Source organism: Rhinichthys klamathensis, unplaced genomic scaffold, assembly GCF_029890125.1.
Source record: "Rhinichthys klamathensis goyatoka isolate OS25496 unplaced genomic scaffold, OSU_Roscu_1.1 h1tg000109l_1, whole genome shotgun sequence".
Lineage (NCBI taxonomy): Eukaryota > Metazoa > Chordata > Actinopteri > Cypriniformes > Leuciscidae > Rhinichthys > Rhinichthys klamathensis.
Genome location: NW_026606647.1, coordinates 1,311,432 through 1,336,548, shown reverse-complemented (window position 1 = coordinate 1,336,548; position 25,117 = coordinate 1,311,432). Strand labels below are relative to the sequence as shown.

At 38.3% G+C, this 25,117-nt stretch overlaps 1 protein-coding gene across 2 annotated transcripts in view; it reads right to left on the bottom strand.

Moving 5' to 3' along the window:
- Window positions 1-25,117, bottom strand: part of grm2a (glutamate receptor, metabotropic 2a) — a 52,261-nt gene that overhangs the window by 6,419 nt on the left and 20,725 nt on the right. For both annotated transcript variants that reach the window (XM_056253747.1, XM_056253746.1), the window contains 3 exons: window positions 22,738-23,425; window positions 2,604-3,441; window positions 201-1,264 (listed from right to left, as the gene is read on the bottom strand). In XM_056253747.1, the coding sequence (XP_056109722.1) occupies window positions 201-1,264; window positions 2,604-3,441; window positions 22,738-23,247 (2,412 nt within the window). In that variant the 5' untranslated portion in view covers window positions 23,248-23,425. The remainder of the gene's footprint in view (window positions 1-200; window positions 1,265-2,603; window positions 3,442-22,737; window positions 23,426-25,117) is intronic.

Sequence of the window (25,117 nt, the reverse complement as noted above, 5' to 3'; positions counted from 1 at the left end):
AATTCCTTCAACTTTTACATTAATGTTTTCATCCCGCTGAATATCCTGTTGCACTCAGAAATACGTCACATTATGGAAGTAAAATGGTTGCAAAAGACATTTAGAGGCTATTATTTCCATAGAAACAAGCTGACAAGCTATTAAATGCCATAAGTGAGGTATTGTCACAATCATGCATTGTACAGCTCATATTTACTTACCCTATAGTCACTGGCAGTAACATAGAAGATTGGCTGGAAAGCCAGCCAGATTATGCACGTGGTGTACATGGTGAAGCCGATGAACTTGGCTTCATTGAAGTTCTCTGGGCACTTTCGAGTCTTAAAGGCGTAAAATGTACAGAGGATGATGAGGACACAGTTGTAGGTTAAAGACATCAGCATGCTAGAATCCTTGCTGTTGCACTTCAATGTCACCACGTCTCTTCTTTCAGGACTGACCTCCTTTCTCACCCCTGGAGCCTCAACCAGAAGCCAGACCACAACCACCAGGAGCTGACAAGAAATCAGACCAGCACAGATGGCCACCTGTGAAGCTGGACTGATGAACCTCGGCCTTTGAGCTCCATCTTTAACGCCGTTGAAAATCCGAGCGATGCGGTTGGTCTTGGTCAGCAACGCAGAGTAGCAAACGGCGAAGGAAGTGCCCAGGCCGAGCCGCCGTAACGTGCACACTACGGCAGAGGGTTTGCTGATGTAGATGAAGGTCATGCAATAGCAAAGGAGGACACCTAGCAGAAGAATATAGGAAAGTTCACGTCCGCTTGCTTTCACCACCGGTGTCTCATTGTTCTTTATGAAGAGGCCGATGACAAAGAGTGTGCAGAGCATGCCAAGGCAAGAGATGGTGACCGGGCCAATAGCCCAAGCGTCCTCCCAATGAATGTACTCTTCTGGTAAGTTGTAGCAGCCCGTGAGATTGTCCAGAGGCCATAGTCCGAAGCCACAATCCGCACAGGTGAATTCGTCGAGGAGGTACTGGTAGGACTGGCAGGGAATGCAAATCCAACAGCAAACGTCACCGGGCTGCATGCTCTTTATTTCGTTTTTCCTACATGGGTCACTGCATTGGGATGTGGGCACCACTTGGCTTTCCCAAGGAATCAAGCTTGTGTTCAGACTTAAATCCCGAGCCCAATATCCCACTTTCCTATAGACATAGCCATCATTCTCTTTGTGATAATGGAAGATGTTGTAGCGGCCCAGACTGTCTCCATAAGCATCAAAGTGAACATTGTTCTCTGTATCTGCGGGGCGAAATGGAGCTGCGGACACAAAGGGCATATGATAAACATAATTTATTTACATTCTTGGCAACAGATAAATAGATATTTAAAAGCAGCAAAGTGTTTTTCTTTGCAAGCAGAACATGTCCAACCCAAAAAGACCTTCTTATGTGAGTCCACCATACTTTCTTCAGCGTTCTGCCCTGACCATTTTTCATTAGGTTTTAGATGCAGTGGACTCAGGTGCGAATGGCACATTTACATAATGGAAGTCAGGAGGTTGATACATCGCCTGGTTTCTATGATGTAATTTGTCATTCTTCGAAGAACATAAAAATGAAACATAACAAAGAAATAGGTGAAGAATAGCTATAGGAACTCGACAGTCTGCCATCAGTTCCCTAATACAAGCAATTGACCACTCGGCACAAACATTTAATATACATCCCTGCTTGTACTTGTTTAAATCATTTAGAAGTTAGCAAGGGGTTAATGAGGTTAATGCATGTAATAAAACACTTGTTTGTAATAAAACACACTGTACACAGGTCATATGTTGGATTCATGCATTAGTGTAATCTATTTTACTGCAGCAGTTTTCCCCTGGGGAAACTTCCTAGATCCATTTATCTTTCAAATTGATTTCTTTGACTAAACAAAGAACAGACATACATTTATTAAGATATACTGATACAAAAAAAAATTGTGTTTGTGTTGAGATTTAGATGAGTGCAATTTTTTAACTTTATTCCTTGCATGCTATAGAGATAACATGAAAATAAGCTAGCTGGAATCCCAGGATGCAAAATGATTGAAAACTGCATAAGGGAGTCATTCATAAATTTAACAATAGCCAAATCAACTAAAAAGGATGTTGAAATTGTTGGACTTATATTGTTTTGTTTTTTTATTTACAGGTATTGTCTGAATTTTTTTACAGTATATATATATATATATATATATGAATACAAATTGTCATATTTTAATGTTTGCGCATCACAGTCAATAAATATATCAGATAAAGGTATAAGCTCTATAATTGAAGATTTTGGTAAATATTTACATTTTAGTCTGTTCCTTGCACACATCTTTAATATGATTTTAGATTACTTGAAATATATAGGATATATAGGACCAAGTCATATGGACCATCTTTATTATAGTTTTATGGTGCTGTTTAGTCTTTTCTGCTTTTGAAAACGAACAGTGTGAACATTTTACAGCATGAACCCTCTTTTGTTTTCATAGAAGAAAAAATCCTATTGAATTGAAATGACACGAAGGTGAGTTAATTACAGGATTTATTTTTTGGGTGAACAACCTCTGATTATAAAGTGAACATAAATTATATAATCTATCACTTTAAAAAAAAACTCACAGTCAAAATTTGTCTTCAGGATGTAGTCCTTGTACAGCTTTTTTCCATTCACTGGTTTCAGGGCACTGCAGAGTTTGGTGGTATTTGAGCACAGTGCTTGTCTCATGTTGTGAAGGGCATGGGCCATAGCGTAGACAGCATTGACCACAAACATGATCTTGGACTCCTGCTCGAATTTACCATCCCGGAGAGAATATTTCCCACAATTAATGTCGTGCAGGCTACACTGAAAGCGGTTTTCCCAGAACTCTCTGAACCAGGGGTTACGTGTGTTGTTGTAAGGATTGAGGTTAGTGAAGTACGTCGCGAATTCAGGGATCGGATAGGACGCCAGCTCAATGGTGAAAGCTCCATCCGCTACATTCTCGCTCCCTCTCACCACACTCTCCTGCGCCCCCCAGCCATCGCTGGCCACCCAGATGAAGGAGACGTTCATGCGCTTCGCTGCAACCAAGAGCTCTCTTGCGTCTTCACTTCTGGTGAAGAGGATTACTACTTTAGCGTTGGACTTCTGCAACAGAGACCTGATTACTCCATCGTAACTGAAGCGGTCCATGGAACGACTGACCTTGGCGGACGTAGCGATGCAGATTTGCAAAGCTCGGGCCTCTTGCTGAAAGGCGTCGATACCCGTCTCGCCGTAATCGCCCTCTGAGGCAACGGTGGAGACGTAAGTCCAGTTGAAATAGCGTAGGATCTCAGCAATGGCTTTGGCTTGGTAGAAGTCTGGGGGTACAGTCCGGGCAAAGTAATCATAACGGGATTTGTCACTCAGTTTCGCACTGGTGGAGGCATAACTGATCTGAGGAATCTGGAAAAGACGCAGGAGATTGGCCACCTGCAAAAGGACAAATGAAAAACTGTGATGAAAAACTACTGAAGTGTGTAAATGGCCACACTATTTCACTGTGATTCGTGAGTGTTGGCTGTCAGTATAATTCTCATAAACGGCGTGATCAAAATGATGTTTATTTAGAGCCTGCAACCCTGTGGGGTTTTCATGGTCAGCCCAGTTTTAACTCAAGAGTTACAAAAGATTTATATTTCAAATAAATGCTGTTCTTTTGAACATCATATTCATCAAAGGATCCTGAAAAAGTGCATTATGGTTTCAATAGAAATTTTAAGCCACACAACTGTTTTCAACATAGATCATGAGAAATGTTTCTTGAGCAACATAAGCGTATAATAAAAATGTCTGAAGGATCATGTGACACTGACTGAAGACTGGAGTAATAGCTGCTAAAAATTGATCTTTGCCATTACAAGAATAAATACATTTTAAAATTGGTGAGTATACGAGGCTTCTTTCAAAAACATAAATAAAACTGCACTTACCACAAACTTTTAACAATATTGAATACACACATTTATAATAATACTTATTGTTCTTATGACTAAACTGATTCAAATTAACGTTATTCAGAGATTAAAAAACATCTACACTCAAATTAAACAATATCAAATAAACACATGCAAATCTCAAACCCTGTGAAGCCATTTTTATCTTTCAGTGTTGTCACAGTTACTGTGTTTTGCCATATGTGCATACTCGAAAATAGTTTATGTACGATCATCTGCATTTACAGAAAATGTTGAAAATGCCAGTTTAAAAAAAAACTGTAGTTAGGTCTGTCCCTTAGGTCTAAGCATGAGAATGTAATTCCTCTAATAACAACACAAAGTATGACAGATATAACCACACAGTTATAACCACACTTAGCATAGTGATTAGTTAGTCTCACCCTTCTCACTTGTCTCATCTCTGAGAACCCTATTGGCAACACTTCACATTTCCATTTTCACAATAAAATAATATCATCCCAAAGGAAATTAGCCCAAGAAACTTGCATTCTTTACATCTTACATAGGTGCAGCATCGTCAGCGGCAATTCATGGAAGAATAGAGCGGCAACTCTATTCTTGCAGTTATTAAACTTAAAAAAACTCTTTAACCCTTCCACTGTCATAACAGACATTTCTTTATGAAATACGCATGTACGCAAACTGTAGATCTATGAGAGAGTTCATTCACTGGTTAGGTGTTGATGGACACTGAAGCACTAGATCTATATGGTTTTGCACACCATTTTTTTTGCCAGCAGTATGTGTGTTTTTAGTTGTGATTATGTGATATGCAATAGAGCCTGACTGTCTTTGCCTCAGGCAGTTCCTTAGAAGCCTAAGGGAAAGTCAGCATGAAGACAGCAGCAGCGAATAAGAAAGCTCTTCAGGATTTCTCTGTATTGTATGTCAACATTACATTACATGTAATTGTCATCTGACTTACAGCTTAACTCAACATCACATAAACACAAAAGTGAATAGTGCATATGAATACACATCTCATACGCAAAAGAAAAGGGCTCATAAAAAGAGAAATACAAAGAGGGTCTTTTCTGCATGCTATCCCAAAAAGTTTTTATTTAAATGCAGTGCTTCCCAAAAAATTTTTGTAGTTTCATAATGTAATTATTGTTGAGGCTCAACAAGTATGAAATATCAAAGCAAATCACATTCACACAACTTGTTACATTATCTTTGTAAAGATCTGCCGAAAATAATTATATTCTTCACAATTAGGTATTTTATTAGGCCGTCTGACCGACATGTAAACCAACCAATCACAGTTCGATGCATTATGTTTAGGGGCGTCGATGTTCCTACAATAACAGCCCGGTGTGTAAAACTCTTGGAAGTAATTTAAGAGAGTCTAGGCCGCAAACTTTACGTACTTCACAGAATTTTGAAAATCCAGCATTTAGTTGATCCTGATAAGCGCTTATTGTCACAGTTGTTTCCAGGCGGACCGTTTAAGAACGCGACACACACGTCTCCTGGAAATCCTGTAGAATTCAAGATGACGACGTCGAAACTCCTGAAGTGTTTCCAATTTGTGTGCCATATACGTACATCAGACGTTCATCCAGCGGTCCGTGGGAGTGATGTCTAGACTGGGACTAATTTATCCCTAACAAATCTCCTAATAAATATCATTATAAATGGAATCACAAACTAAATATGTGCACGGTAAAATAAAGCAATTACTGACCACTGTTTTGTAAACAAAAATGGAATAAAGATATTAAGCACCAAGGCCACAACCAACTCTTCACATCCTCCAGACTCAAGACTAGCTTTCTCCTTCAAACAAAAGGCAATAAATTATTAATGTAACTGCCTTTCCTCGTGTACTTTCACTTAAACGGCCACTTACTACCTAAGAACAAATACTACCTGCCTGCTATGATGTCAGTAAAATTTCTATTGCACACTGCCCTACTTACTGTAAGTGTTTTACCTCAAGAATGCATTTAAGAGCAATTTTCATGTCATTCTGTGGTTACTAATGCATGGCAGTCTGTTTTGCGTCAATATTAATGTCACTTTTGACTATGTGGTACTGCTGGGGCCAAAACTGATACTATCTTGCTGGTCATTAGCGCAATATAAACCACAACAGGGTGATCAAGTGCTTTAAATTAAACGACTGCTCGCCTGATAAATTAAAACGTGGTCATTAAATATTGATTTGAAATTATTTTAATATCTTTCATGGACTGTATATTGTAAGTTAGGACAAATATAGTCCATTCCCAACTAACAAATATATGCTCTATGAACATTTTGCTAACCCATTAAGTTATGAAAGTGTTAAGTGTTTTCCGAAAAAGCACTCCATGAATAAAATAAAAAATAAAAATTTTGTGATAATTATTAAATGGAATTAATATTAGATAAGATGTGTATTAATGTTAATAGGTGACACCAGAATTATGTTATACAGATATTAGACATAACCTTCTATCATAAAACTATCTCTCTCTGTAATGCATAGCATAATGACATATAGATTCAGTCATCTCATATAGGAATTTCCAGGGGCATTTTTTTTTACAGTTCTCAGAGAGACGCAATATGAAAAGTTCAGCATACATTTTTCATATCTGTTGCTATAGAAACAAGTTGGGTTGAATATGAAATGGTGCCTTTGAGAAGCAGAGGTTAATGTTGTTACTTTGTTTCCCTAGAGGTTTCCTGCCTCACTTTGAGATCAGCCTCTATTACGATTCAATGTCATATAACATTAACTTAAACTAAAACCCTCCATCTTTGTCAAGTCCAGACTATCTGTGTTTATTCATATTAGAAGACAGCTGCCAGGTTTTCCTTCAAATCCTCTAGATTGACACACCCTTACTTTGAGGCCAAATTGCAGGATTTGAGGAAAAAACAGAAGCAAGGTGAAATCCACAACATATTTATTTAAAGCTGTAGTCCACAGTTTTTTCCTCTTTGTCGCCATCTCTGTTCGAAATCTGCAATTGCAGTTATTCGTGGAATTATCAACTTTACGTGGGTTGTGCCTCGGCACGGAACAGCGCGGATGAATCCGATGTTTTGAGGAGAATTTTAGGCTGTGAGTCGCCGCACCGGTGTGGATACTGGCATTCGCAATCACAGATTCTACTTTTTGGAAGTATGACCAACATAAGAATTTTTACCGGAAAATGTCATCTGAATAAGTAAGTAACATCCACTTTTGTTCTGACAAACTAAGGGAAAAAAGCATTGCAGTGAATCGCGCTGATTAAATATAACGATCGCTTATCATATCACGTAAAACCATGCAAATTATACTTTCTTCTCAAATTGTAATGTTAATAACATCAGCATTGCGTGACTACATTTAATGCCCTTCCGATATTATCCTTGTTTTCGCATGGGTCCGGTTGCAGTCTGTTTTTTTCTGTAGCCACTCCGAAGTCCGAACGAAGTCTTTTGCATTTTACAGCGGGTGAATCTGTTGTCACTGGTGATTGTCGTTTGAACCTGTCTGGATCCGCCATCAAATTGATAAGTTTAATTACATCAAGTGCTGTGAGAAAAGGCTATAAATCTCCACCTCCAGCATCCTCACACGCAATATAGCCTACTAGCCGAGACTCCTTCTTTATGTGTACAGATGTGACGTAATGACACAAAGACATGCTTGAATCTCCCGCGGAAATCCACCAGTACCACTGGAATTAAAAACATTATTACAAGCTTACCGTTTTGAATCGACCTATAAGGCAAGCAGGTAGTTTTGAACACTGGCTGGTTATGTACTTGCTCAAATTTATTTTGGATAATTTTTAACCCAAAAAAGCTACGGACTGGAGCTTTAATATTATTAATGGTTTAAATGAAGAAATATAACATGTATAAAAGTAAGATATATAACTTCATGGGTGTTGCAGAAATATAACTAGAGACTATCAGTAATTATCTCTATGCTAATCACCTCTTAATTATAGTTCATTTTCTAATTTGCTTCTAAATTAGATTTAATAGCAGTCTTGTATTAATTAGCCAGCTTTGTACAATAGCTGCCATCAGTCTGAAGTGCATGCAGGTGCTCATATATTTATTTATTACAGTTCAGGATTGTTGCTTCTGCCTGATGACATTCTAAAAGCTGCCAAACACAATAAGATGATTTTCACCAAGCCAGTGTTTTAGTATACAGTACAGCTTGATAAATAGCAAGGATCCAGCATACAAACAAGTTACAAACTACTTAAAGGATAAAGGACCATGTTTTTTTGGGATAGCACGGTGTATCTAATGTCCAAGCACAAATGATGTGGGACGAGTTAAACACTGTTTTATACTAAAAGCGTAACTTAAAGTATGTCAAAAGTCAATAGTAGCAATATTGCTGGTGTTAGCAAGTACCGTTAATGAATGAATGAGATGAAATATTAAAAAACAGATGGCAGTGCACAGACACTAAAAGATCATCAAAGGTTTCAAAATTCAAATTGGTCACAGTTACAGTACCAGCTTAATGTTCTCAACAGGAATTTCAATCATATTTTGAGGAGCATTTCAATCCAATTGATTAGCGCTGATTAGCCGTGGGTCGCTTTTCTATTATACCAAATGGCTTTGTGTGACTTAAACACATTAGATATGGAGCTAATGCCCTTTTTCATAATGTCATGATGCAGAGAGTCTGCCTTCGAGACACAGCCTAGGATTTAATTAAGAAAATCACCATCCACATGGATTTGCAGACGGAAGAGTAAAATGGATTAATTATTCTAGTATGGCTTTGAACAGCGGGATTTGTGTTTGACGGAAGAAGTGGACATATTGTATGTTTGTTATTTAACACATCCAGTTGTTCACATTTTCATGTCTCCATATGCCTCAACATATTGAAAAATTATTGAACTAAATTATTAAAGGTACAATATGTAGGATTTTTCGCCATCAGGGGTCGCGCTAACCTCTTACAATAACAAAGGCGTATCGATGACGCAAAGCATTAAGCGGAATTATGGATCTTGTCGTCAAGATGATGGATCTTTTATGGATGAGTGAATACAGTGATGTTTTTAACATGACTGGTATGAAGCAGGGCGCAATTGCTAATGAGAGACGTATACCAGCGTCACACGCAAAGCGAGTCCCGCGGATATTAAGGAATAAGGACATGATGAGACTGTATGAGACTAGCAGAAAGCTAGATCAACATTAGAATAACATACAGATCATTCTAACATTTCATCATGTTGAACTAAATAACATTGATTAGTTTTATGTACATTTGCTCACCTGTCTAATAAAGTACATGCAACACTCGCGTCTCTGTCAAATCGAAGTTAGTCGCGGACGTGGAGCTCTCGGCATCTCGAAAGATTTTGATCTTCGTTCTAGTCCTCTTTTTGTCTCAAAGTCTGCTTGCCATGGTCCATAATGTTTGATCAAAACAACAACAGTGTGAGCGTCCTGCTAAGGATAACCCAGTTGTCCACGTCTGTCGCCATGGTTACTATGGCAGTACGAGCGGAAACTGAGGGTAACGCGGATATGACGCCATTGACTGGCGACTCCTCACCCCTGCTGACACGTCCCGTTTCCTTGGTTAAAATCATAATTTTCTCACGATTTACAAATAGTTGGAAACATTGGGGACATTGTAAGTAATCAACTAAACAAAATATATAACATTGGCCTAGTGGTTTTTGGATATTTTACTGCAAAAATCCTACATATTGTACCTTTAAGATGAAAATCACATTACTTAATTGTATCACAATATCGAAATTAAAAATTTTTAACAACTGTAAAATAAATGTGAAATCATTTTATTATTGTAACACAGATGTTATGTCTTTTCCCTGTTTCCCTTTAACCTAGTTTTCCATGTGATTGATTAGTTATCCCATTTAGCTGTTGTCTATCATGTATTAACTCATTAGTCCCTGTGTATTTAAGCCCTGCGTTCTGTTCATTTCATTGTCCTGTCTATATTAATGTTAAGGTGTGTTTGCAGCTATCTGTTTCCCTGCGTGCGTTTTCCCTGCCTGTTCTTTGAGTCATATACATTAAAGACTGTTTTCTGATCCCTTTGTCTTCGTGTGCTGCTTGTCTAACCACCTGTAACCATTTTTGACATGCTACCTGTAACTTCAAACATAAAACCAGCAATTTATAAAGAAATGTAAAAAAAAAAAAAACTCACATTCTGACATTTAAATGAAATAAAAAAATAAAAATGTAATTCTTTAAAATGTTTTGACAAATAGATATCTGGGGCCGTATTCACAAAGAATTTTAAGGCTAAAAGTAGCTCCTAACTGGCGAATTTAGGAGCAACTCCTTGGGCGTGTCACTCCTAACTTTAGGACTCCTAATTTTTTTCACTAAGAGTAATTCACGAAACATTTTAGCCCTAAAAGTAGCACCAAAGTCTGGGACAGCTTAAAAGAAGTCGAGAGGACTCCTAACTCACTAAGACCTATTCACAAAGGATTGTAGCGCATACCACCGCCTCTCGCAGTCGTCCGGGGTCCACGACACAAGCGGGAATGCTGCATTGATTTGCTGCAAACAAATCCTCTTCCATGTCTCACGCTTTTGCTTGATATCACAGTGCCGAATTTCACTTTTATTATGTTTTTTGGGCCAGCAGCAGTCTTTTCCGTTTTGGCGAGTTCATAATCCACCGTCATTAAACTATTACGGTGCGTGTCCACTGGCGCGATGCGAGCGGAGCAGAGCGAGCGTTTTCAATTCATTCCTATGGAAGTCGAGCTTCACGCTCGCGCATTGCATTATGGGATTGACAGCGGACCAGTGAAACCAAGGCTGCGTTCCAGTCCAAAATTGTCATGCCCTTCACTCGCTAACTTCCCTCCGTCTCGTTCACTCGGATATACGTCATTGCTTACGTTGCACGAGTGCCCACTATTGGCGGAAACCGCAATGAGCTGAACTGGAACGTCCTTAGCCCTTGATCACTTTGAATCAGCTATGAGTTGATTTATTATTTACTTTTTTTCCCTTTAAGAATTTGTTTAATGCAGCATCCACATGTATATAGGTGTGTTTGGGTTATTTTAAAATAAATAAATAAATTATAATTAATATATCATAGAGTGTTTGTGGTGGTGATTAGACGATCTGTGGTTACGTCACAATCGTACTGCATTGTGGGACATTTAGATGCCTGAAGTGTTCATATTATGAAGTAGACTCGCTCCCTCTGTCTAAATCGAGGGAACGAGTGTCTGTCCATATAAACTTCCCTCGTTCACTTCACGAAGTGGAACGCACTTCAAAATGGCGGCAGGGATTCCCCCGAGGGGAAGTGCTTAGGGAAGTTCGCAAGTGCGTGTCTAAAAGTGGACTGGAACGCAGCCCAGATAGAGGTCTCTGCAGACGGTAATAGGAGTTACCAGATCAGGGGGCGAGGCCATAAACAGAGGGGCGTTTTCAACTGCGTTACCTGATTTGCCCACGTCACAGTGTGGGTAGGTCTTAGGGGTGGGGTCGGGAGAAGGGCATCATTTTCATTGCATGATTTATAAACACCCTGACCCACCAGTGTGAAAACACCCACAAATTTAGAAACACCCACTTTTGTTCCGCAGAGACCTCCGACTCGGTGAAAGCGTTGAGAGCGTCAAAAGGTTGGGCAGTTCTCGACCCTATGCAAATATCAAGCGAAAAATGCGGTCGGCAGCCAATTGATGTGCGGTTTGGGATGTGACGTCTGTTTTGAGATTTTTTAAATATGCAAATTGTGCCGGAGTTTATGCTGGATTTAGTGCGTAAATAATTTTGTTTACAAATTAGACGCTTTGCAGTTGTTATATGTTAAATAATTCATTTTGGATGTGTTCATACTGGCTGGGTTCATAAAAGTTTATAAAATTGACTGGATATCTTTGCTTGGGGCATTTATGTAAACAAAGCTTGTCTATTTCCGAATGTAATTTCGTGCATCTCTGATTATTATCATGTGTGTATGTTGAAAAAAACAGATTAAACACACTCGCAACAGACACACGACAAAGCGGAGACGTTATAGCGTTGCCAGCAGCACTGAGCGGAGTTTTGCCGCTGTGGTGGACACGCACCGTTTTGGTGTGTTCACACCGAACGCGAATTTAATTATTTGCGCAAATAGATTACATACAAAGTCAATGCAAAGACGCGAATAGACGCATCATTCGCGCCGGGCATTGCGAATAACGCGAATTGGGCGACACGTTTGCCGCGAATGTCTTCCGCGCAATTTGACAAATTTGAACTCGAGCGAATGTTCAAGCATCTAACTAGACGCGATAGACGCGTATTTGACGCTCTATTCGCGTTTGGTGTGAACACATTACATTACTTCAATAGGAGCAACATTTCCTTGCTTTAAGTAGTCTATTTAGGCTAATATGATGTCAATTAACCAAGCAAGTGTTAATGGAAGTGTCGTTTTTCATTATTAGGCAAGTGGCGGTTTTCATTAGGGTATTAGGCTACCTTGATTTAATTTAATTGAATTCACGACTTTTCTCTCTCTCTCTCTCTCTCTCTCTCTCTGCCTTTTTAGAATTACACTTCAGTGGGGCCTGCACAAACATGTCATTATATATGCATTTCGATGACATTACTATTATTATTTTGTGTAGGACATGATTTGTTGCATCTGTGTTATGCTCCGCATGATGGCCCTGTCATCTAACAACCAATCACCGTGATCATTGCGAGGAAGCTCGTGCATGAGAAGTGACGTCATCCATAGCAACGAAGACTCACTCTTGGTTTAGGAGTTGTCATTTTTCCTTTCTAAGAGTAGGTCTGAAAGGCGTTGTGAATAACTTTTAAGAGAAAACTCCTAGCTAAAATATTTTAGTACGATTTAGGAGTACTCCTAGCCTGGGAAAACGCAGACAACTTCCGGCAAATTTAGATTTGCTCTGAAAGTTAGTCTGGCAAAGAGCTCATTCAAGCCCATTTCCAATCCGCCGAAATCGAGGCACCAATCAGAAACGTTGGGGCGGGCTTTACACGATGACGACAGCGCTGGGATTTTGAAGCAGATTTTGTAGTCTACTTTACAAAGATGGATGCCGCCGTCGAACATCACTCGTTCGAATCAGCTATCGCGTCTGTTTTAAGCGATTTGAACGTTTCCTTTTTGTTAAAAACTGAGCAAAACACTCGGAGATGTTTCCGCCGCTCTACATACGTCATCTCCTTCATCGCTCTGATTGGGTTTAGGTCTATCCGCGATGTACGTTGGTGACGCCCCTCTGGAAATGATTTGTCTATGACGCTTTGCCAGACCATAACTCAGTTACAACTGAGAATGGTCTGGTTTTAACCAGGCTAGAGTACTCCTAGTGGTAAGATAAAATTCTTTGTGAATACGGCCCCTGGAAATCTATCAAACAAAACTTTTTTGAACATGTTCAAATATGTTTTCGTGGGAATATTGTTGTAGTTGGTTAATATTTTACATACAGGTTTTTGTCTTTACCTTCATTAATCAGTTTGTCTCACTCACTTGAGAACATTATACAGGAATCATCAGGATATACATCTTGCATTTACTGATGAGCAAATAAAATCGTTCCCATAAAGACATGTTTCGGTCTGACAACGCGCTCATGTCTTATTCATTTACAGACACAGCTGCTTAACACTGGCCTGCTGTCAGCCACTCTATCAATATACCCTCTGCACTGCCTTCATGTTGACATTTTAGAAGAGGAACGATGCAGAGGCAAAAAATAGAAAATAGAGAGATAAAAGGAGTGAGAGATTACGTTGTAGCTACTGTATGGTAAGCATTAACCTTGTTTGTAAGGCTCTGGGAGCTTCTGTTCACACTAGATCCAAGCTGAGCTGGAGATAACATTGCACTATTTCCTTGGTCCAATGACTCACGGTCTCTTTACTGAAATCCATGTTTTTGGCTTCCTTTTTAATGCAGGAAACAGAAGCATCAGAGCAGAGAGAGACACGGTGCATTATATCTGGAAGGGTTTCAAAAACGAGAAGTAGAGCGAGAAGAGAAATTGAATGTGTATTATGGATACTTTTTCCATTCATATATCCAGGACCCATCTGTTTACAGCTTAAGAATGAATTGATCCGACCGTCCATCTATTCGTTTTTGCATAGACTATCCATCTATTCTCCCACTCACTTCTCACTCACTGATGCTCTTTTAACTCATGTAATGTCACACATTGTGCTTGTACTTTCACACATTCCTCTCTATAAAGCTAGTGAACTGTACAGCACTGACTCTGACAATTTGTTCCCAAGCACAGAAAGTGTTACTATGAAATATGTATAAACAGAGTAGAGGGAAAAATTGAATCACAGTTTTGAAGAAACTCTTGCAGCTCAGAGACAGAGATTGGGACAGATAAAAATTCTGAAATTAAGATAACTCTGGGTTGTCTGCTGACAAAAATAAATCAATTCTTAGGACTGTAAAGTTAACTGTGAAATTGCTTTGGAACTACAGAGTGAATTCAGGGTAATTGGGACACTTTTTTGCCATTGAGATGATTTGGAAAAAGTGTCCCAATTAACCTGAATTCATATTTATTGTGAAAAATGCTATACAAATCAATTTGAATTGAATTGAAACTTTTTACAATTCCTCCTGAACCAAAACAACGAGCTTATGCTGCGTTCACACACCATAATTTGGAAGAGATGGAAACCTGTGATGTTATTTTTGGAGCGGTTCGTGACTCAAATTCACGCGTTTCAATGGCAACACTATCAACGCCGAAAGGAATCTGCAGCAGTCAGGTGGTATAGGTCAGTGCTATGTTCATTATCATTGTGCTTTATGACATAACGCCGTCTCTCGTGACTCTTTTGTTTGCTCTCTGCTGTACGCGTTCATGTGTTTTGAAGGAGGAGTGGTTTTGGAGACGCTCTGAAGGGAGGGCGGGATCTTATGCTTTTAAAAGCTAGCTTGCTATTGCTAGTTTCTCAGAAAATTGCCTACCCTACTTTTAAGAGTTGTATTTAAAACCACTTCAAAATGTGCCCCCTCAATTTGAATCAAGTCAAGTCAAGTCAAGTCACATTTATTTATATAGCGCTTTTCACAATACAGATTGCATCAAAGCAGCTTCACAGTGATAACATGAAAGTAGTACAACACAGTTCAATAATATTGTTGAATATTAAATATCCCCAACTAAGCAAGCCAAAAGCAAGGCGACAGTGGCAAGGAACCAAAACTCCATCAATTTGAATGGGCATGATTCTTCTGCTTTTATAAAGATGTCATGACTTTTTCAACATGAAAAACCCATCAGATTGTCCCTAGAGATTGTCTCATCCTGCTTTACCATGAAAACACATTCCCACTACACATCACAAAGACACGCACATTCAAGCCCAAAACTGCATTCATGCTCAATAAATAAAAAACACGTTGAAAAATAAAACAATTTATACATGCAGAGCTGCGTGTGAGGAATGCAATATGAGGATTATGATAAATACGGTGATAATGATGACAAAAAATAATATTTTTGATAATGCTGCTGACATCAGTGATAATGATAATGAAGAATGACAGCGTCGGCACTAACAACGCGAATATTAGTGACACGGAGGATGATATGAATGATGAACTAACGCTGCAGTGACATCTTTTGTGTGGCTTTGTTTGCCTCTACATCAGAGGAGGTGGATTCCACATTCGGGATTTTGAAGAGTTCGGTTGCCAGGCAACAGCTGTGAATATGTTTGGTCAGGTGGAAGTGTGACCCGGTTAGAGAGGAGAGGATAGCTCTAATATAACTCTGATCCTTCACCCCAGCCTGACAGAAGACTCTCTTGCTGCACGCTTGCTCTCTTTCTAACAGGGGTCTTTACTTTCATGTGCCCTTTAGGTGGCGTCAAAGTCACTAGCCGCCATCCAGGCGCTCACTCTCACAATCTCAACAAACCTTGAGTATGAGTTACAGATTAATGATTAAAATAGTCTACATGTGAACTGATTTAATGCAGCCTGTGTGACGAACAAGCAGTTCAAATCTCATTCTGATCTGAGGTTCGCAGTGAGCTGCACATCAAGTGTAGTGTACACACAAAAATATTTTGGCAAAGCTGAATTTTCAGCATCATTACTCTTCAGTGTCTCGTTATTATTCAGAAATCATTCTGATATGCTGATTTGCTGCTCAAGAAACATTTCACATTATTAAAATGTTAAAAACAGTTGTGCAGTTTTTTTTTTGTGCAAGCGTGATCTTTTTTTCTGGATTCTTTGATGAATTGAAACTTCAAAAGAACAATTTGAAATATAATTTTTTGTAACAGTTTAAAATTCTTTCACTTTTGATCAATTTAATGCATCCTTGCTGAATAAAAGTATACATTTCTTAAAAGAAAATCCTACTGTCCCCTATGGAAGCTTGCTGCTTCTTTCTTTTCTTTCTTTTTTTATTATTAAAAAGTCATTTTTATCTTGCAGTTTTGAATTTCTTCTTGTAATTCCAAGTTTATATCTTGCAATTCTGACTTTATTTCTCACAGTTCCAAGTTTATATTTCACAGTCTTTATCGAAACTCAGAATTGTGAGATATTAACTTAAAAAAAGTTTATATCCCGCAATTCTGACTTTTTTCTCAGAATTGTGTGATATAAACTCACAATTGAAAGTTGTAAAGTCTCAACTGCGATTTTGAGGAAAAAAGTAATCATTGTGAAATAAAAAAGTCACAATTACATCACCATTACCTTACCATTTTTCATTCAGTGGCACAAACAAGCTTCCATAGATCTCAAACTTTTAAATAGGAGTGTATTTTTTTACACAAAAACATAATTATGTTTACAACAAGAAGGAAAAAATAATGGTGTAAAAATATACTTAATTAAAGTTGTTCATTCAACCATTTTATATAGGGTCTTTTAAAAAACAAAATTAATGTATAAAATCTCCCAGACAGATGTGTTGAAGCATTTAAAGAGATAAACCGCTGCTCATTATGGTGCCAATAAACAATCTCTGTCATGCAGACAGAGGTAATGGTACAGAGAGGGTCCTTACTGTAAATCTAATTGTCATTAGAATGGTGAACATCACAGTCAATTGACTTTCATCTTTCTTTGCCTATCTATACTTGTGAAACGCTCAATTACCCAAGTCATTTTTTTTTAATACTGTTGGTTTAAAAAAAAACTACATTAGACTTTTATATTTCAGAGATTTTATTGCTGCTGAACGGCTTTGCTGATTTATCTGTTGTCAGTCTGTATGCATTAGTGCAGGATACTGCTTCATTATTAGTCACAGAAAGCTAGGAACTCGACGAGTTAGAGAATAGAGCTGTAGTTGCCAGTATGAATTAATCACTAGCTATTCCTGAGGCGAAATGTTCCTCAGTACGATTACAGAACGCAGGCAATCAACAATTAACATGGAGCTCTGAGCATTTTCTCAGAGAGGAAGTCAACTTCTATAAGATTATCATTTTCTGAGCTTTGCAGGAGCATTGAAAATTGTTGTTAAGTTGGGAGCTTTCCAAGTTAAGGTGGGAGGTTTCTAAGTTAAGCCTTCTGTCCAGCGGTATCAATCCCTGGTAGAAAAAAAAAGTAGCTAAATCACAGGAAGGTGGTGAGGTCAGCTGAATATATCACCAGAGGTGTTGTGTCCTACTACCAGCAGGGCTAAAGCCAGACAATTCATTAAGGATTCAAACAACAGACTTTTCTCACCGCTGCTGTCAGGGAAATGCTATCGCAGCCTTGAGATCAACACAAAGAGATTCAGGAAAACTACTCTGTGTTGCTGGTTTGCAATGCAGTTGGTGTTCACAAAAAGTGTTTTCCAGTTGCTATGGCCTTGCTAGGTGGTTTCTAGGGGTTTCTGGGTGGTTGGTAGGTATACTGGCCCAAAATCAGTTGAGCCCAAGTAGACACTTGGGCTCAACTGATCAACTCAACTGATTTCTTCAGACCATCATACATACATAGAGATGATATTCTAAAAGATTCTGCCTGTTATATAATCTGCCCGATGAAAAGTCTAATCACTTAGAAAAGTAAAAGTACAATCTCAAAGTACAAAGTCAAATACAAAGTATGTTTTTTCCAGTGCTGCCAAACTGGGAACGTTCTCAAGGATTTCTCAAATTTACGAATAAACTCTCTTCCAGTAACATTAATAGAATATTAGTTTAAAGTTATTCAGTCTTTAATAATGTTCTTAAAAACATCATTGATACATCTTTCATGGAAATTTTTTGTCTTGAAATGTTTTAGTTGGATGTTCCCCTAAGGTTTTTAAACAAAAAATGTTTCATTGTTTCAGAAGGTTCAGAGAGCATTCAAAAGTAATATTCCCAAAGTTTGCAAAAAGGATCAAATGTTCCCCTAATGTTTGCATAACCATTAAAACTTTTTTTTTTTTAAACTGGATGCTTTGAATATTCAGAGAACATTCCGAAATAACTTAATGGAATGTAAATATTCCATTAAGCCATATGCACAAAATATGCACAAAAAAGCAAAATATTCTAAAAACATATTTCTGGTAGTTGGGCTAATTCTGTTAAAGTTTAAATCAGTGATCTGAAACTGGCGGAAAAGCATTGGGTGAAGAAAAATGGTCTGTGTTAAAATGAGTGCCAAGAACATTTCATGCAAACAATCAATAATTCAGTGCAAAGTTTGATGAAGGATACAAAAGATATCTGAGCAAGTTCAACAAGAGAAAGCTCAACAAACAAAGCCACGACTTATGAATAGACTACTTCTTTCGCAAGCAGGAAGAACATGAGGTGGAACAAGACATGAAGGAAATTCGGATAAGTGAGGCATGACAGAGTTTCATCTCATCATAATATTCACATTAATGAATTGAGTGCATGTTCATGGGCCGTAATTAACAGGAGTTACTGCATATTTTTAGCATCAGACGTCTCAGTTACATGCCATCTTGTGCTTTCTGTGTAGAAATGTAAATTTCTAGAGCGATATCTGTGGAACCACATATTGCGTTGTAAACCAGTCGACATCCCTTCAGCTTTGATGTATTGTCAAGCGAATGATATATGTTTCAGATTTAAGGTGTTGGGGCTGTGCTTTGGAGCAGACACTTTAGAACAGCAACTCCATAAATAGCTGCCAGGCAAGGACATGCACGTTTTATGAGAAAGGCCCCAAATACCGACCTCAACCAAAATTACATCTCGTTCATCAGACTCTCTCTCTCTCTCTTGCTCGCTCTCATGCCCTAAAAGCTTCTAGGTTTGCGTCTGTGCTGTCAAAGTCCGCCATTCTTATCGCTCCACAGGAGAGAACGCCAATAAAGGAGAGTGGAGCCTTAACACGAGAACCTCTAAAAGCCTGAAGCAACCTCCCGTCTGGTTCAGTCGACTCCACGCAGCTACCAGTGAGTTCACACTGCTGTCAAGCAAGTCTCACCTTAACAAGCCTGCTCTCATTTCACAGCCATACGTCTCTGAACACAAATTACAGCTTAAAATTGCAGGAATGGATGCGAGAAAGCACTCAAGAGCATTTTGGGAATGTACAGTATAATGTATATTTAATTCCCTCCCATCGTAACGCAAAGTCTAAAGGCAAAAACTCGCAAATGAACAGAATGACGGTAATTTGTTGTATACTTGGAATTAAATAAATGTATTTCATGCAATATGCTTTGTTTTTCAGCTCAGAAATTCTGTGTCCCACATAGAAAATGACAGAATTTTCATTTTGCGGGGAAATATTTCTTTAAAGGAAATGATGGTTGTAAGTGGTGGGAAATGGCACAGGAACAGGGATTCCCCAGCGACATGCTTCAGAAGAGAGATGAGTCTCGCTCACACTACATCTCCCACCACTGCCCGAAGTGTGCCTTTACAGCAGTGGAAAGAAACGGGGCATGTGTGTGTCTGTGTACATATGCGTGAGACACACAACAGATTCATCACATGCAAAAAAAAAACAGGAAGATAAGCAAGATCAATACAAACAAAAACAGGAAACAACAGTTCGAGTAGAAATGAGAGGGAGAAGATGGGGATTTCTGTACAGTGATAAAATAAAATTCCATACACTCAACTCTCTCTTCCTCCTTGTCTGTTTTTTTCTGCATTATTAATGCATTCCATGTCCCTGTGTGGGCACTGCAGTAATTATGCTCGTGAAACCTTAAGAATGAACACATTTCTCTCTCTGTTTCCACCTCACAGAGTGACTCATATACCTCAACCGCAGCACGTATCTGACTGCCATTTTAATGTGTTACTTACAGCCTCCATTCATCAGCCAACATTCTTCTGTTGGGGGGATAAATAATTAACTTGTTATTTCAATTCAGGAAGGCTTAAATTGTCAAATGTACTATTGGTATTTGCAGCAGATAGATCTTAACAAGCACCTCATTACCTGTCACACCAAAAGCAATTTTTTAAAGAATGTTACAATGATAAAGCAAGATTCATTTTTAGAAGAAAATGTGACTTGTTCTTGGCCCTGCAAAAGTCACCTTCACAATACAAGGGTGTTATGGGTGGTTCTGGGTCAAAAGAGCTCACCCCAATATGATATTCTGCTACTTCCTTAAGTGTAACTCTATGCGTTTTTTTCCCACCATTTTTTTTTTTTTTACTTCAAATTATTAGTACAATTACTAAGAAAAGTAACAGAGAAACGATATCATTGAAATTACTTTCAGAATGATTTTATCCAGCTGATGAACGATAAAAACATTGACAGCCAATCGGAATCATCCTGCTGTAACGAGCTCGAGCATTTAAAGTGACAGACAAGCACGCGCTTAGAATAAACAGAAAGATATCGTCTGCTGGTGTGGATGCTAATATAGTTATCATTATTATCTTTATAGCAATAATTCAAATTTATAACACACTTACATTAAACATGCAATTGTGAAACTAACAAAAATTGAACAACACTGAAAAGACAAATTCAAAATAAAACAGAAATAAGATGAAATTCAAAAGTACAATATCCCTGAAGGTAAGATGAGAGCATTCTGGCAGAATGTTTGATGGATATGAATGTGTAAGACACATTTTGAGAGCATGCAAAGAGCCAGATGGGATTGATATTAAACGCGGTACATTTCCGATACCACAGCAGCCTTCCAGTCTGATTCATTCACGATAGAGTGTAGATGAACCTTCATTAGTGCAAGAACTTTCATAAAGCAGGAATGTTGATTAAGTCAATCAATTAGACATTTTGTTCCAATTATCACTCTAACTCTCTTTTTAATATATTTAGATCTTCAGACAGCAGATTTGTGGAGAGTGCAACCAAGCTGTCACTGTCTTGATTCCTTAAAGCTAACATCTGCAGCACGTCTGCTCCTGACATCCCAGGGAGTGTCAGGAAACGCCACATGGTTGGTGGCAAATTGGATGGGTTGAGCATATGGATGACAGGTAGCCAGACACCACCACTACTTTTTCCTCATTAAGAGACTGCTAATTTGTCTTACTAAATGCTACAGTATATGAACCACAGAAGTGAGATTGTTAAATATACCTAGTTATGTTCACAGTGAAAAAAAATATATAGATAAATAGGCTACTGTCAGTCTGGTCATTAGAGCTAGGGATCTTTCAGTGACTCTTTCTGTAAGTTACATTGTTATGCAAGTAGGTGGCGGCAAGATACTGTCTATATGAGCGAGTCAGTGAATCTTTCATTTAACCGATTCCTTGAAAACACTGATTCATTCAGGAAGGAAACAAGTGACTGGCTGCATCTGAAATCACATACTCTTTTGAGTAGGTACTTATTTTGAATAGGTACTTACTTTGTGGTATCTACAAAAGTATATAGTATAAATATGTGTAGTATAAGTGTAATCCGGACGTACTAAATTCACCATTACAGTATGTCATTATCATGTGACCTACCAGCGTCAGTTGTGTCGTATCACTGCCATTCATATGCACACTTCAGAATCTTGCCAGAAGTAATAGGTCATCCGGGTACTTTTTGCCTGTGAATTGCGACTTAATACTTTTGTCACATACTGTTTTTGTCGCCTAGTAGCGAAGTATGCCATTTCGGATCCAGCACTTGCCTTTATGTGTAAGTCATTGGATGATTGATTCAGCCAATTCACTCAATAATGCTGATTAATCTGGCAACAATACAGTTGACTGTCTCCTTGAATGAGTTATTGAATCATTCATCTAACCCTGATTCGTTTAGAAATTATTTGTTAAAAACACTGAACAAATAAGTTATTTTTTTGGAAATATTTGCAGTGCCATTGCTAAAACTTGGAGACTTAAAATCTGAGTTACCCAATAATATATTTTTGTTTGCTTAACCCTGTAACGATCCTATTTGATGCTTTACATTTTAACATAATATATGGACGATAAAGTAAACTTAAGTTGCTTCAGTGAAGTTCCGTCCATTAAGTATTCATCTTGAAATACAACTAACAATATAACATTATTTTCTTACGTTTAATTTATAAAAAATCAGTAAAGATTTTACAGCAAAAAGACATATACCACAACCTGAAGGTGGACTTTTTTAGAATTATACTAAAAGGGCTTTTACTTTCCAAAAAAGTATCTTTAGCAAAGTTTTGATCATGTTGATATCAAATATGCTACAGTTGACTCTACAGGGTTAACTGAACTATACTGTGGGCTTGTGCATATGGCTGAATGACAGCCACAGTGTGAACACAATATACATGCAAATGAATCCTCATGCATATTTATGACATAATCTGGTTATCAAGAAATTTTTCTGAAAGGAAACACAAACAGATGAATAAATATTTTTAAACTGGGTGACATGGATCAGTACCTGTATGGATACATCACTGTAGGAGCCTCCAATCACTCCAGAGATTGCGAGCGGAACATCATCATGGATGGCGTAGGATCCATCCGGGCATGTGTACTCACTATCGTCCACTTTCGTTAGCGAAGCGCGCACAAATTCAAGCGACTGCTCCAGTGCGTACGTGTCCTTAGAGCAAGTGTCCAGAATGTGGGCACCTAACGTTACCCCGGGCAAAATCTGATCATCTTGATTGATCTCGTCCAGGGCTAGCAGCATTGCCTCCAGTCTCTGAATCCCTCTCTGTGCATTGATACGGCCACAGTCCTGAGCCCCCTCCCCCTTTTGATGAACAGGAAACAGGCCTCCAATCACCAGATCCCCCTCGATTATGATCTCCTTCTTGGTGATGTCAGTGTTGTAACCTGGGATAGCCAAAGCCTGGGGTGTCCTGGCCAATAGAAGCAGCAGTAGAGTGAGATGAAGCGGCCAGGAGGGACCGTGACCTCCGAAATGAGTGGACCTCTGAGCCATGGTGCGCAAAGATCTGGGCGCTTTGCAGGTCAATCTTATGACAATCTTTGGTCCTCTTATGTGTTGGAAAGGGATGGTGCTCAAGCTGTGCTAAGGGAAGACTTCAGACACTTCAGTGTGCATGCAAGCAGTTGTAGCCAAACTCAAACATCATCGCCATCTCCTGCTTGATCAGAATCTGTGGATCAAACAGAGAGAGAGAGAGAGAGAGAGAGAGAGAGAGAGAGAGAGAGAGAGAGAGAGAGAGAGAGAGAGAGAGAGAGAGAGAGAGAGAGAGAGAATTAGATGCTGCACTACAACAACTGCTGTGATTTGCCATTGCCCTTGGGGTTGTTTTTAATGAGAACAGTTTTCTTAGGATAAAGAATAAGTGTAGGGGCATGTACATCCCACAATAAAAATCTAATTTGTATGCACTTTTTCATCTGTCATGTTTTTCTACCTAAAGAAATTGTCCACCCAAAAATGAGAAATCTGTCATCATTTACACACCCTCATGTCATTCCAAACTCATATGACTTTCTTTTTTTCTGCAAAACATTATAAAAAAAAAAAAAAAAAAATACAATGGAAGTCAATGGGAAACAAAACTGTTTGGTTACCAACATTCTTATTTTATGTTCCACAGAAGAAAAAAAGACAGTCATATAGTTTTGGATGGACATGAGGGTGCATAAATGATGACAGAATTCTCATTTTGGGTGGACTATACCTTTAATTCAATTGAGCTATGGTAACACAATTCTTGAATATTTTGTCACAATCCAAGAAGTGGTTTACATAATCCATTTGTGTTGGAGTCACATGAATAATTTCCATCTGCGTTAAGGCATCATTGCCGAATCTGGACAGGGGATTTCTAGTTCTCGGCGTGCGTTGCGTAGGACAGGATACGGAGAGTAAATGTTGAAATTAAGTGTTACTTCATGTGTTTTTATGCAAGATGAAAAAAGTATAAACTTATTTATATTTAATGTTCTGCTGTGTTGGGATTATGCAGCTTTTCTATCATGGTGGAGTTATCATTGAAGCGAAGAGTGAAGCTGGTGAAAATATTTTGCTTTTCTCAAAAATATATTTTCTGTGCAAATACCAGTTCAGAGTAAATTTTCCTTATTCTTGTGCTTTCCCACCAGCACCATATATTGCATGTGGTTAAAACATTACATTTAACATGCTTGTATGCACTATTTCTTGCTAGAGATTTCATTGAGCTACTTAGACATGTTTTATTGCCATTTACTGAATTCAGTTACAATTAAAAGGCATTTGAGTAAAGTTTACAATTAAGCAACTGCAAATCATGTAATGTTGAATTGTTTAAAAAACAGAAAGTTATTATCATCAAAAACATTTCCATAACATCAAGATCAAGGCAGGGGAATTAGACGTCTTTAGAAGTCCTTTACACAAAGTCTTAAAGCCTGGCTTCTAGAAAATCAGACATGTGATCATTTTTAATCTCTGTAGTTCAATGCTTGTTTCGTTTCTATTACTGTGTTTGTTATTTAATCTGCTGCTGATATGTTCCATGTCCTTTGCTCGTTGCCAGTCGTCCAGCAGCGTGGCTTGGGTATGTATGGAATATTGTATTTTTTTTTATGAACAGTTTGGTTTTATAATTTAGATGCATGTTACCATTTTATTAACCCATAACTGTGTCTCTAATATTTTATCGAGATTAATATACTGTTGGTTGTGTTTTACGTAATGTCCTCGTAATGTACTTTTATTATTTGAAGGTTTCAAAAACATCTTGCCAAAGGACTGCAGTTGAAAATTAGCCAGCTGGCTAACACTGGCACGTTTACAGAAATGTTGATTAATGTGTGTTGTCTTTATAAATAAAGAAAGAAAGGAAAGAAAGTAT